The sequence below is a fragment of the Silurus aristotelis genome (genome assembly GCF_946808225.1).
Source record: "Silurus aristotelis genome assembly, chromosome: 5".
Taxonomy (NCBI): domain Eukaryota; kingdom Metazoa; phylum Chordata; class Actinopteri; order Siluriformes; family Siluridae; genus Silurus; species Silurus aristotelis.
This window is the reverse complement of record NC_139578.1, coordinates 5,079,799-5,094,987: the sequence shown is the minus strand read 5'-3', so window position 1 is coordinate 5,094,987 and position 15,189 is coordinate 5,079,799. Positions and strand designations below refer to the sequence as shown.

Genomic DNA, 15,189 nt, shown 5'->3' with positions numbered 1-15,189 from the left:
TTCTAAGTGGGAGAACTTGCAAAGTAGCAGGGTGTTCAAATATTTATTTTTCTCACTGTATATATATAAAAATCCTGCTGTTTATTGCACCCCATCAGTCATGGCTTTATTCCCCACTAGAGGGCCACACCACACACTTTGAGAACCACTGGTGTAATGTGAATCCAAGCGGGACATGAGCCACCAGAACCCTTCACCTTCCACCATAGACAGTGGATGATGATCGAGGTGTATTAATTCTACTATTTTGTTCGATATTTCTTCATGCTTCTTACTGTCCTTGCAGAAGAATTGCTGTCTTAAAAGCATCTCTGTTACTGACAGCTGAGCGAGTCACACTTGTTGATTTTGAAAAGGCTCATATTTCTTTACGTGACTAAAATTTAAATGCCTGATAAGGTTGGCAGTGTTTCGGCTGCTTCCCGCCTTGTGGAATTTTCTTGGTACACGTTGCAGATTGCTGAGGTATTGTCTTTCTCACAAATCTTGCAGAATTGTTACGTATAGCCATTTTTAGCAGTGCATGAAAAGTTTTTCCATTATCTGGTCGGCCCTTCTTGACAGGACTTTATAGAAACTGCCGATCAAAATTCCCAACGCGATTATTACCTGAAAATTTCGACGATTGAACAATCGGAGTACCCTTTGTTTGACTTTTGTAAATGAGGTCACATTCACAAGAAAACACCTCATTTAACTCTCCACAAATGTTTTTGTACAAGGCTACATTTAATTTCTCCTATAAAAAAAATCAACAAAGTTGCGGCTCTGTGTATAATGATAAAACAATGCATTGATTTAAAAACCTAACACACACATTAGCATAAAATATTTAAACTGAGGAAATGTACCATTCAAGCAAAATAGTTTAGTTTGCTTTTGATGGCTGCAACATCTCTCAAAAAAGGCAACAAAAGGCTGGAAAGTGCCTTACTGGAAATGTGTTACTAAAAAATTACAGCTGGAGCTTTAGGACCAATTTCAGGACCAATTATGTTAATTGGCAACAGGCCAATAATATGACTAGGCATTTAAAATAAATTAATAAATAAATTTAAACAAACAGAGAATCTGTGAGAGGCTCTCAAAAGTAAAGAATTCACCAATCTGTAAAAAACTGCCTACAAATTGTTGAACAATTTCAGAATAAATGTTCCTCAACCACAGATTGCAAAACTTATATTTTCTTCGACAGTAAATAATAATAATACATTTCGAATTTTTTGAGACAAAACCAATATTGGAAGTTCATGGTGGCACTGCATTAAAAACTGGCATAATTTTGTAATAGAAATCACTGCATGGGCTCAAAAACACCTCAATAAAATCAATATATGAAGACCGTTTGCTGTGTCAGCAGCTATACGTGTACATGATCTAGAAACACCAGCATCTAAATTGGCCCGAAGTGGAAAACTGTTATGTGGTTAGATCTAAACTTGAAAAGGTATAGATTGTGTTTAGAGCAACATATGCTTCAATACAGATGATGTTTTTCTCAGAAAAGACTGTGCATATTTCAGCAATAGACCAAGTGCTAAACTGGCCAGCCTACACTAAACATGAAACAAACAAAAAAAAAACATGACAGACCACGAACTGTTATACATCCCTCTCCCAAAACTTCAGCAACTAGTCTCCTCAGTTCCCAGACTTATATGGACTGTTAGAAGGAATGGCACACAATAGTAAACATGGTTCTGTTGCACCCAACAAATTTGAAAATCACCCTATTTTTTCCTTAAGATTTACATTTCCTCAGTTTAAACATTTGATATGTTTCTATGTTTTATTCTTCATTTAAGTTTATGAGATTTGAAAATCATTGTGCCTTTACTTACATTTTACACAGGGTCCAATTTATTTTTACCCTCTGGGAAAAGTGGTAGCTCATTGTTTAAGACGTTGTTCTTCTGATTAGACGGTCGTAAGTTTATCTCCCAGCTAAAACAAGCTGCACTGCTGTGCCCTTTACCCTCAAATGCTGAGGCTCAAATTGAAACTGATTCAGATATTACTTCTGTCTTCAACCTTAAACAGCTTGCTTAAGTTAACAGGCAGATAATTTGCATGCATGTGTGTGTTGCAACATACATGAGACCAGCTAGCTGCTTTCAGGATTGAGTGATCTTGTGGAAAATTAAAAATCCTGCAAAAAAGGTGCTACATTCTTTATACTCATTTCCTTGCTCGTGAGTTTGACATCCTCATTTTCCTACTGCGCTCCAGCGGCTAAAACTCTTCCTCCAGCTAATATGGCTGCAATCAAGATGTAGATGACCCTTAAAAAGGTACAGTTTTTCTTCTCTTTTTTATGTAAAATTGAAAGACATCAGCTAGAACAGCAGTGATCCACTGGATCGGAATTTTAGTGAACAGGTCGTTTCGCAGTTATATATATATATATATAATGAAATGAATGAAGATTTATAAGCTGTCATTCAAATACATAATACATTCAATAAATTGTGATAAATGCACTTTTAATTTTATAGAAACTTTACAAACACCTATCAATACAGAGGAATCTAACAGTTTTATTAGTGCCATCAGTGAACAGTTAATAACCTCAACAATGATGGAACGAGAATTTTTCCCCTTTTGTGTCTGGTTCCCCTCAAGGTTTCTTCCTCATACCATCTCAGGGAAATTTTGCTTGCCACTTTCAACACTGGCTAAATACTGGAGATTCATTTCTGATGCTGAAATTTATATTTGTAATCCATATATTTCTGTAATGTTGTGTCTCCTGTAACAGCACAAACCTATTTAACCTGAACCAAAAATAAATCCTACATACTGACTACACTGTTTAATGCCAAACTGTAGTGGTTTGAAGAGCACAGCAGGTGGCGCCAATATACAAGTACAGATTAGCAAAACACCTACAGAGCAATACAAGCTTGGTATCAATTAGAAGTGTGAAAATCTTTAGTTTAGAACACTGATTCTACCTATTGTCATATGAAGAACTTTCTTTTGTCATCTCTATTTACATAAAAGGAAGATAAAGGTAGTTTTTTTTGTTTTAAGTTTTAGTCACTGGTTGAGCCTGACATTTTAATGAACACAAAAATGAGTAACTTATTGTGGTTTGGAACTGAATTCTGTGGTTAGAATAGAAATAAGATACGGCGCATTGTTTCATTATATGATATGATAGTGGTGCAACTGTACACCAAATTTATGGTTTGGAACGTACCTCGGTTAGAGGTAGAGTTCGGTACTGTTAGAGGGATAAAATAGCTTTTTCTTTTTTTTTTTATAAACGCGGTATATTGATGTTCACAAATGTTAATAACAGTTTACATTTTTTAAACAATTTCAAATAAAATGCCTGCTGGTTAAATAATATAGAAACTATTTATTCAAAAAGAATTAAATGAATTAATGCAACAAACTTTTAATAAAATGAAATAAACGGAAACATTTAATGAAATATTTCACATTAGTTAGACTCCATTTGGGTAATATGTATATAAGTGTTTTACATTTAATATTTAGTTTTCTAAAGATTTGATCTACTTTACTGTTCTTATTTCAGCATATTTTAACAGATGCCTTCAATCCTTCCTTCATTCATTCACTCCCTTGATATGTGGAATTGTCAGGAAATTCTTGAAATTGTACATAAAACGCAAAAAGAACCCTGATATAAAAAAGGGAGCGATTTCGCGCATGCGCAAAACAAAATCGAGTTTTACACGTGCATCAAATCGCATTTCGACGCACTACAAATCGGATTTGCGACACAGGCTGAGAAGCCACAGTGACTGTGCGCTAACTTTATTTTGTTTTTTTAGAAACTCGACATGGTTGTGTATGCGTTCAAGTTTGATAAGAATAAAAAATAACTAAACAGTAACACTGTCCTCAAAGTGCAAGGTGGAGACTAAACAAATTTGCGATCTGCCAATGAAGATGTTCCGTGAAGGATGATTGCATTCAGTACATGAGCAGTGAACTGATAGCCCTGTACCCAAGCACTTCGGTAGGATAATGTATACTGTTACACCCCTAATAGTCCGTAAAGCTGTTCACTAATCGCACTGCACCACACGCCCTTGGATCTTTTAGCACTGCTCGACAGGACCCACTGTCTCTCAGGGAAATAAGTAGAAATATATTTATATCATATATATATTTTCTGTACTGGCACTAAGGTGGTGAAATTAACTTCCTCGAGAGGTTTGAAAAGCTTAAAACGACAGATAAAGACCAACCTCTTCCTAAAACAACTGAGCTGGCACTTATTTTTGTTGATTGTTTCATGTATATAAAAAAAAAATAAAAATCAAACAAAAACTCCTCCAGAGTTTTTAGGCTGATGGTATCCTAAGATTGCAACTTAGTGAACCAGTGTTGATTTATTCACTGATAGAGACTTGGATAAAGGCGTCTGATAAACACCCTGAACATAAATGCCCGTTCACTGCAAAAGGTTCAAACTGTTTAAAGAAGCCGAGCATTCAGTCAGAAGAAATAAATAAAGCTACACCAGAGGATCAGAACAAGACTGTTAACAGTGAAGCTTCTCATGTGCATAATTCATCACAACTCAACAGTCACGAGAGAATGGTGTTGACCAAAGCAATATTTGCATAGCATCTGTATGTGGGCATTTTTTTTATATACAAGCCAAAAGCTTTTCAGGAACCAGCAGAGTAAAAAGTTGGAACACAGAAGTCATGCACCAAAAAAAAAAACAGGCGAAAGATCCTCCGGTGTTTGTGAAGTGGACAATCATAGAAAATCTCTGTGTATTGTATCTTGTGTCTGCACTTAAATATGCAGATGCTGAAATGTGCCCTCTACAGAAAGAGTGGTAGAAATGTACTAAAACCACCTTACAAAATGAGAATGTGGTTTTCTTTTTTTGTTTTTATTGTTCTGTTCCAATGTGTTGTGCAAGATTTCAGTACAATTTGCAAATGTGCTCACTTTTTTACTGTTTTACTGCTCCATGTCCTATGGCATGCTCCATGTCCTATGGCATGCTCCATGTCCTATGGCATGCTCCATGTCCTATGGCATGCTCCATGTCCTATGGCATGCTCCATGTCCTATGGCATGCTCCATGTCCTATGGCATGCTCCATGTCCTATGGCATGCTCCATGTCCTATGGCATGCTCCATGTCCTATGGCATGCTCCATGTCCTATGGCATGCTCCATGTCCTATGGCATGCTCCATGTCCTATGGCATGCTCCATGTCCTATGGCATGCTCCATGTCCTATGGCATGCTCCATGTCCTATGGCATGCTCCATGTCCTATGGCATGCTCCATGTCCTATGGCATGCTCCATGTCCTATGGCATGCTCCATGTCCTATGGCATGCTCCATGTCCTATGGCATGCTCCATGTCCTATGGCATGCTCCATGTCCTATGGCATGCTCCATGTCCTATGGCATGCTCCATGTCCTATGGCATGCTCCATGTCCTATGGCATGCTCCATGTCCTATGGCATGCTCCATGTCCTATGGCATGCTCCATGTCCTATGGCATGCTCCATGTCCTATGGCATGCTCCATGTCCTATGGCATGCTCCATGTCCTATGGCATGCTCCATGTCCTATGGCATGCTCCATGTCCTATGGCATGCTCCATGTCCTATGGCATGCTCCATGTCCTATGGCATGCTCCATGTCCTATGGCATGCTCCATGTCCTATGGCATGCTCCATGTCCTATGACATGCTGCATAAATGTTTATTTTTTTATCAAAATATTTTATTAGTATGGAGGTGGTCAGCTGTCAACATGCAAAGACTTTCTACTACTGCATTTACTGGATGTGTGCAAATAGTGCAGCCATTGTCTTTTAAATTTCAATTCAATTGATTTGTGTGTTAGCACATCTAACAATGGCCATTGTCTTAAAGCAGCTTATAAAGAGATTATAAAGCTGATTAAAGGAGAAGTTTTACGCGTATAAGTTTGTTCCTTATAATTGCGGGTTTATCGCTAATGAGCAAGCCAGCTTTTTTAACCCTACAGATGTTACTTTTATTCATCTGTTTTACTGCAGAAATTTACATACAACTTTTGTCAAATTTCACTGACAAAATGGCTGCTACCACAGTAGAGAAATGCTTTTCATAGAAATTATTTTACAACAAATAACCAAACACAGTTTTAATTGATATTGTAGCTGGTGCTGGAAAAACACTGACACAGTCTGGAATCAGACTGAAGACAAATCAGGTTGTCACAACAAATCGAGTTTCCCCAATTTCCTTTCAGAACTTGTGTCAGAATGTATGTCCGAATTCTTTAACAAAGACCCACCTCGTGGAAGAAGGTTCTCATCTGACACTGTTTAGCCTTAAATCTCTTCAGCTTCTGGTGGATCCTCTTGTCTCGCTCAAGTTGCTCCAGACTGGCCCATTCACAGTGCAAGTAGGAACTAGAATTTTTGTTGCATGTAAGATCAATCTCACAGAAATACATTTATGTCTTTGATTATATATATTTATAAAATAAAAAGCCAGTACTTACTAGTTTTTGTATTTGACAAAGAATTCCTCTACATTGATATACTGGCCTGGAGATACCTAAAGAAGTGCATGTAGGTTAGGAGGTTTCTAACACAACAATGAGAATAGGTCATGGATGTTAATTTACCTCCTTTTTGGTAAGGCGCATAGTCAAAATTTTATCTACAATTGCCGCATCTTCTTCACTTGGATTTTCCTGAGATACATAAAAAAAAAAAATTAATTGCATTTACATTTCAAGTTGAAAATCAGAACAACATTAACACGACAAACGGATGTGTACTAAGTTTTAAAACACCCCATCCTGCCTCATGACTGACTAACACACTGTAGCGTTCACTTCCACATTGTTAGAGTGCTTATAATACCAGGCAGAGCCTTCAGCTACTCCTCCCAACAGCTACATCTCAGTCCAACAAAATCAAAAACCACCAACCACAGCCTGCACACCGCTTTCTCTCACCTGGACCAAGGAAAACAGAGCTATTCAGGGATGCCTATCAGGATTATTGTACCCCCCCCCTAATTTTGCCTAAAATGCTAGAAGAATCTATGTTGTACATATAAAAGTGTATTTAAATGTATATGTTTAATTTTACAATTAAGATGAAAGATTTATCTTGGTTTAAATTTGTTACATCACAAAAATCCGGACTTGAATATGCGCAACAAAAACAAATAATTAAAATAAATTAATAAATATAATAAAGTTCGATGATGGAGAAACAGCAGTTGTGGAATGTTATTAAATCAGAATGAAAAAAAGACATCAGTGTTCAAATGAACTGACTGTATTAAACAAACTGTCAGGTCACGGTCTTACTTTATGAAAGGTCTTTGTATACATGCAGAAAGAAGAAACCAGGTGGATCTTAACAGCCCCAGGCATGTAATTAACATGCACAATTGGCAGATTCAAGAAATATACTTTCTCATGATTAAACATTTGATTGAAATATAACTAAAAGCTACAAAAATATTTTCTGCCTGAACAAAATTGTGTGGAGATGCTAGATTGCATACCAATTGACAGTAGCATCTTCCAATAACTATGCAAAAAAAAAAAATACAAATGTGAACAGTAATGCCACAACAAAAATTAAGTTTTACCACAAAGAACTGCATGCTGGGAAGGCCATCTCCTTCTAGCTCTTGAAATGGAGGCCCCATAGCTTGAGAATGTCCTGTAGTCAAGATGGTGATTGGGGTGGTCACATCCACATCTTCCCCTGGCTCATCTTCATCATCCGTGATTTTAATATCCAAATCCTCTGTATACTTTTTCCTTTTCACTTGACGATTAGAACGTCTCATCTTTTGGGAGGTCAAAATTAGGAAGAGGAAAAAAACAAAAACAAATAATTAGTAAGATGAACAAACACAACAATGGCCCATATTTTGTTTTGCAGCTCGGACATTATTTCACCAACAATTTCATAAAAGGTCAGCCTGAATCCTGGAACTAGTAAACAAACAAAACACATAAGCAACAAGTAGCTATGTTTAATAATATCACAATATACAAAGAAAATATTGTTAGAAAACCAGGTAAAGTGCTGAGGTAGTGAATATGACATAAGATTAAAGTTTGTTAGTAAATAAATAACTGTATATTTCAGAGATGTTCTATAGAAGGGATTGTGAATGCTCCCTTAAGATAAAACATACCTTCAATTAATTTCTTTCTACCTCAACATTCCATGCATGGTCTTCTGATAACTTAATATATTGAAAGAAATTGTTTTAATAATGCAGGAGTGGTATTGAAGAACTTTTACATCCCAGGTTCTGAACTCAGTGTTAATGCAGTACCACCAATCACCAACATAATTACTCTAGTCGTCTAATTTAATCCCCCTTCCTGAGATGTAGTGAACATGTTAATGTAAGGAAAACGCTAAGCTTTTAAAGGTTACTGCCTTTCCAAAATTACCATTTTTCACCTTCAGGTGGACATTAGAAGGAAATGTGAAATGGAAACTAGGCATCCAATTTGTGAACAGCAACCTCAAGTTCAAAATATGTGCAGAGTGTAAACCAGGCTTTACCTGAGAAAGGCTTTCTTCCTGTGTGAGACTTGTAGCAGGAGGGTTCAGTTCTCCATCAGAATGGTCTGAAGATGCATTTCTTTTCCTTTTTTTGCCACCCACTAGAGTGATAGTGCTGCAGAGAAACAAAGAAAAGATAAAAAGATAACAAAACTGACCTATAGATCTGAGAAAATATTCCACTTATACATATAAAAGAAACTTGGGTATTTAGTTTAAAGCGTAACACCAGGTGTGTCAAACGAGATCCATGTTACACACTGACTGATATCAAGAGGGTTGAATAATCAGTGTATTAGACCACCATAACATCAACTACTTTTTAATTTGTTCAATTGAAGTACAGATCAATGAACAAAAAGAGATTATATATATATATATATATAAAGTTTTTCTAAATTTAAGAATGGTAATTAATGAATGGATCCAGAACGACACTGGCACAATCTAAATTACAAGGAAAGACTCTTAATAAACTTTGCCTTTACTGGTGCAACAAAAACAACAGGAATAATGTTTTCTTCATTACAAAAAAAAAAAAACTCATTACATTTCGCTAGTCAAGGTTTGTAAATGTAGGATAGGCATGCAAGAGGTAATTAATACACATGTCCATGTTTAAAATGTTTTTCAACTTCAAATCAAAATCAATACCATCAAATCCCAGCAACATCTGAAGCCGGCTTTGTCCATAGTACTTTAGTCCATTTAAAATATTTTGTTGAAATCAAACATGAGGAAAAACAAAGCTTGTGTCATTTTTAAGCTACTTCTTTTTTTCATGGATGGGTTCCAACAAATGTGCCCATGTCTCTGCATTGCACACATCTACACGTTGCTAAACCTCGCTAAATCTAAACCTTGCACCACGCTGTCTAAGATCCTCCAGCACTGCTCGACTGGTACCACCTTCTTTCAGAATGAGAGGTAAGTACACTTCAAGGCTCTTCTCTGTTCTGGCACCGAGGTGGTGGAATGAACTTCCCCTAGATGTCCGTACAGCAGAGTCCCTGACTATCTTCAAGCGACGACTGAAGACCTACCTCTTCCTGAAATACCTAAATTAGCACTTTCCAAGTTTGTAGAATTCGAGTTATATTTATATTAAGTTTGTAATCTTGCGTACCAGTGTAGATTTATTCATTACTAGAGATTTAAAGCACTTTTGTACGTCGCTCTGGATAAGGGCGTCTGCTAAATGCCGCAAAATGAAAAAATATAAACGTACACGTTTACAGAGTTCTCAGAAGTTAAATCAACACAGCCTCAGTATGTTGTAAAAGATTTCGGTGGCAGAAGATTATTTAGCTGGTATTTAAAGCGATCACCACAAACTTGGGGCAACGCAGACACCAAGTTCCCCAAAAACACGCAGTTTGTTTGAGATTAGATTCAGATTCAAGAGTTTGTACAGTAAACAGACTGATACACCATGCAATTAAATTCATACTCTGAATTCTACAAGCAGCCCATCGAAACCTATTACAGAAGTAAAAAGTGTACAGTTGGCACTGTAAAAATGGGTCCATGTTGGTATTCCCAGTGTAAAGGGGTGCATGTGTGCCAAAATAGTACACAGAGGTCGTCTTATGTAATATGAAATTTGTGTGTGTGTGTGTGTGTGTGAAAGTAAACACCTGTTGGGTTCAGAGGGTGGGTGTCATTCACAAGTCTGATGGTCTGTGAGTAAAATCTGTATCAGACTTGACGTTCTGTCTTAAACACACCTGTAGCCTCTGCCTGCTGGTAGGAGTGTAAGAAGGCTGTGCTGGTGTGTTTATTGTATTTGACAATGATGATCTCCCCTGATGACTCCTGCCTGGTAGAGGTGTTGATAATGCTGCTCCAGCAATGGTTTAACCAGCTCTCACCACCCTTACAATCATTTGCTGTGCAGCTTCTAAACCAGTATGTGAAGGAGCTGGTGAGGACACTTAACAGCACACCTATCAAAGCTTCTGAGAATTCAGCTTGGCACACCATATTTCCTCAGCCTTCTTAAGAAGTGATTATGCTGACGTGATTTCCAGTGACCAGCTGTGTAGGGTTATGAGACCAGGTGAGATCCTTAGTCATTTGAACACCCAGGAAACAGAAGCTGCTCACCCTCTCCACATCAGTCTCAACTATGTATAAAGCTGTGTGCTGCTCCCTGCTCCTCAGTGGATCAACAAGCATCTCCTTTGTTTTTCTGGCATTCAGAGAGAGTCTGTTATCCTAGCACTGCACTAAGTCAGCTTCCCTTCACTTCCCTCCTGTATGCTGACTCATCACCTCGTGTAATCTGTTTAACGTCTGTTGTCTCATCAGCAAATTTGAGAATGCTGGTGTTGTTCTGGGAGGCCATGAGCTGTGGGTGAAGAGTGTGTAAAATGTGGGGTGCAGTACACAGCCCTGTGGGGTACATGTGTTTATGATTAGTGACCTGGATTTGTGTTTCCCAATGGTATCAGTCTGAAGTCTGCCCATTAGAAAGCCAAGAGCTGCAGAGAAAGAGTGGTACACCAAGTCTGTGGAGCTTTTTGAAAAGCTTTAATGGTATTACTGTGTTAAAACGATAAAAAGCTTTCAAACATAACTGTCCTTATTTTCCAGGTGTGGAAGAGCAGTGTGTATTGTATTGTTGGGAATCTCAATTCATCAATTATGTTGCAGCTGTCAGTGATCTCACACCTGCTTCTGCCTGCCACAGCAGTAGGGTAATGAGACGCCAGTCTCGGTCTGTATTCCCTTTGGCATTCCTAATGGCTATTTAATGATCATATCTGGCCTTCTTGTAATCACTGGTAGTAACTGGATCAAATGCAGCAGAGTAGCTCAGAGCATAAATCAAACTTTGCAGTTTATCCACGCCTATTGGTTTGAGTGGGTCTAAATCTTTTTGGTGAGCACAGTGTTGTCAAGGCAGGTGCGAATGTATCTGGTTACAGCTTTTACAGTTTTACACTCTTATGGACTTGCTTGGGGAACTGTCTGTATGTAGGGTAAAGTATATGCAAATCACATCTGCCTCAGTTATGGAGATGCACATCCCTGTTGTTAAATCAATCAGATAATGAATATAAATCAATGGCCATGCTGTGAATAGCCAGGGCACTATTTGAAACAACACAGTAACAAAGTGGGATATGACAAAAAACTAAACTGCAATTTCTCTGGAACTGTTTAATCAATTTCCAGTCAGATTGACACTAGGTCTAAAGAACAAATTATAGGTAAACATAGCAACATTATTCTAGCAACATTTCAAAAAGTCAGCCAAGTAGTTAGCAGAGGAACATGGTATGTCAGTGGAGATACACTAAAATATCACATCCAGTAAAAGTGCTCCTTTTAAACTTTTACTTGAGTAAAAGTACAAAAATGTACACATGTATCCAAAGTATTATGATTCATTATAAAATGTTTCCCATTATCATTTTTGTCACAAGACTCTCTGCTTAATCAGCTCAGCACACCAAGCCATTAATAGAATGATATTAATGAGTCAAACACTGATTGAAATCTATTCAAATTATCACTGATTGAAATCTATTCAAATTATCACTTACAAAAAAAAAAACCCTCAAACGAGGCCACGGGTGTTGTGACGAGTTCAAGTCAGTAGTTTCTTCCAGCATTTAATCCTCTCAAAATGTTCTGCTCTTTGTTGAACTGATGCTGTAATGTATGTTGGTAATAAGTAGATACACCAAGCGCGAATCAAAACAAGTTCAAAACAGAGCACGCTCGACCCTGATTGGTGGCTTGCTGCGTGTTTGACCAGTTGTTTTTATCCACTCAAAATTAAAAAAAGAAAAACTGATTTTCAAAAATGTAGTTGATATTTAACTTTGAAATGTAGTGAGGTTAAAGTCAAAGTCTACCCAAAACGGAGCACTACAGATATGAGAAAACGCTACTTAAGTACAGTAACAAATTAAATTTGCGTTGCTACTGTCGACCACACTACATACCAGATTGCAGAGTCGACCACACAGTAAGAAACGGCCATCAAGACCAGGAGTTTATATTATTATAGTTGTATAGTTCCAACTCTGACAGAGGACATACCAATATCATCATAGTCACAAGCTGTTACACAGATAAAGTCCAACATGTGGACAAGTTGGAATGGAAAAGATCTGTGTCGCTGATGTATCTCTTTTAAAACCTGCATCATTACACTTGGAATTTGAAGAAAGATTTTAGCATGTGTATGAGCACACAGCAGACTCCATGCAGAGGATTGTCAAAGCTCTCAGCAGTTACCAATCCACATGCACAACCCAAGAGTATCGTGGAATTTTCTGTTTTAAATTCTGAGAAAAGATTCTTCCAACATTAGCAAATATTACATGTAGAATATCAGTGCTCGTATTTTACCACAACATTAATTGTGATGCTGTCTAGTGATGTGCTCTGCTGGAAAATAATATGGATAAACTTTTTCCATACAAAATAAGTCAATTTTATAATTGACTATTTCTGGATGGAAAGAATGTAAACATGTACATTACAGCACAATGAAATTTGCATATATTGCACCGATGTTAGGAAGCTGGGGTCAGAGCGCAGGGTCAGCCATGATACAGCAACTCTGTAGCACACAGCGTTAAGGGACTCGCTCAGGGGCCCAAGAGTGGGAGCTTGGCAATACTGTGGCTTCAGCCCACAACTTTCCAATCAGTAAACCAGAGTCTTAAACACTGAGCTACCACTTCCACATTACAGGTTTCACCTAACAGTCCATTAATCATTTGTGATAACACACACACACAGGGAGAGAGAGAGAGAGAGAGAGAGAGAGAGAGAGAGAGAGAGAGAGAGAGAGAGAAAGAGAGAGAGACTACTTACTTGGGTTTTGTTTTGCCTTTACTCTTACAGCTTCCACTGCCTCCGGACACCACCGATCCAGTACTTTTCAACTTCACCTTCTTGTCTCCCACTGAAGCTTTCACAGTAGGTGCACCCAAAGTAGGGCTTTTCTTTTTGTTCCCTCCTGCAATTTTCTTCTTCGTCCCAGTTGGACCACCATCACCATCGAGATCATCGGATGTCTGTCTAGCAGGTAATTCATCCTGACTGAGCACACGTGGAATGTTTCGCTCACCACGAGCTTTAGCCCGCGCGATGGCCTCAGCCACAATCCGGTTGGCTTTCTCCTGCTTACACAGAGTTTCTACTTTCCTCAAGGGCTCAGTGGACTTGACTATACGTAAACCCTGTGAGGCAGTTGTGGAGTTAGCAGAAGATCCAGCTGTGGTATTGATGACCTTCACCACCGAAACAGCACCCCCAGAACATGAAGCTGAGCTTGTCTTAAAACATGCAAGACATTAAGAAAAGAAAAGTAATGGTTATCTCAGCTGTGCCAAATATCACAAAATACTCGTATTTTAGATTCACTTCTTATATTGACTTCTTTTCTGGCTTTAAATACGGCTGCAGCATTTAACTTAAGAATATAGATTTGCAAATGCGTTGCCGTAATGAGCATCCAAGGAACGTGCAAAGAACAGATTTTTGGTGTCTAAACAACTCAGGTTCTGCAATACTGAAAGAAATCTTGAATGATGGTGATCGGAGAGCACTTTAACTTAAATTGGTAAAATCATATCGTAAAAAAGAGACGTTTTCATGTAAGCAGAAATACTTTTCTTAAATGTTTTTCTTAAAAAAAAAAATAAAAAAAAAAAGCTATGCACAAACCAAAACCGTCTTTTTTTTTTTTTTTTTTTAAGCATGCAAGTTCGCCCTTTTCCACATGGGTAAATTTGTTGTCGTCCCCTAGTGGTAACATTATGTCCTGAGCCCTTCTTATAGCCTTACAGAATTCCTCTAATAATGACCCAGCAGTTCACCATATTCAGCTCCGCAACCAGTATCATCTACCTCCATTACTTATCATAAAGACAGACTTAAAACTATGAGACTGAAAGTTGGATGTAAAGGAGAATGGATATTGCTGTGCAGCCAGTTTCAAAGAATGTGTTTTTTGCCTCCTTTTGTACAATTTGATTTACACAATCATCAGGGAAAAATATACAAATCCATGTTTAAAGGAATGCTTTCTAATGTAACTTTTAATTTGTCCATAAAACTAATTATTGTACTTGATCCTGTATAAACTGTTCGTCTTACCTGTTGTTGTAGCAGAAGCTTAACAGGCACAGCCAGTCTTTGTCCTCCCTGGCCTTGAGAAACCTGGACTACTTGGTGGCAACCACTTGCATTTGCTGTACCAGAAACCAGCTGAAACTGAATAAGAACAAGCTCTGGAATTAGTGTTTATCCCAAGCTAACTTAAAGTGTTTATTTTTATTAACCAATTCTACATACATGAAGTTCAAACAAATAGCAATAATAAAAATAATGTCCAAAAAAAATTTCAAGTCATCCAAGGCATAGAAGCATTTTATATTAAACGCAATAAAGAAGACTGTAACCTGCAAGGTATGCAAAGCAGAGCTTGTGTGGGATGGAAGTATCACAGTGATGCATGAGCACATGAAGAGAAAACACACTGGTCATCCTCATCATGTGAAAGTTATAATGAAGTGCTATTGTGTAAACTGTAATTTCAGGACAGTCGCACTGGATCTGTTCTGTTGTGACTCGCGAGCATCAGGTTGCACAATCAGCTCACAACACTGTGACTG

General features: G+C 37.8%; 2 protein-coding genes across 8 annotated transcripts in view; one reads left to right on the top strand and one right to left on the bottom strand.

Moving 5' to 3' along the window:
- Positions 1–15,189, top strand: part of LOC310726363 (uncharacterized protein) — a 336,210-nt gene that overhangs the window by 98,964 nt on the left and 222,057 nt on the right. The window lies entirely within an intron of this gene.
- Positions 1–15,189, bottom strand: part of chd8 (chromodomain helicase DNA binding protein 8) — a 58,851-nt gene that overhangs the window by 35,929 nt on the left and 7,733 nt on the right. For all 7 annotated transcript variants that reach the window (XM_083541598.1, XM_083541601.1, XM_083541600.1 and 4 more), the window contains exons 5-11: positions 14,672–14,788; positions 13,385–13,848; positions 8,549–8,663; positions 7,611–7,814; positions 6,628–6,696; positions 6,502–6,557; positions 6,292–6,409 (exon numbers count right to left, since the gene is read on the bottom strand). In XM_083541598.1, the coding sequence (XP_083397724.1) occupies positions 6,292–6,409; positions 6,502–6,557; positions 6,628–6,696; positions 7,611–7,814; positions 8,549–8,663; positions 13,385–13,848; positions 14,672–14,788 (1,143 nt within the window). The remainder of the gene's footprint in view (positions 1–6,291; positions 6,410–6,501; positions 6,558–6,627; positions 6,697–7,610; positions 7,815–8,548; positions 8,664–13,384; positions 13,849–14,671; positions 14,789–15,189) is intronic.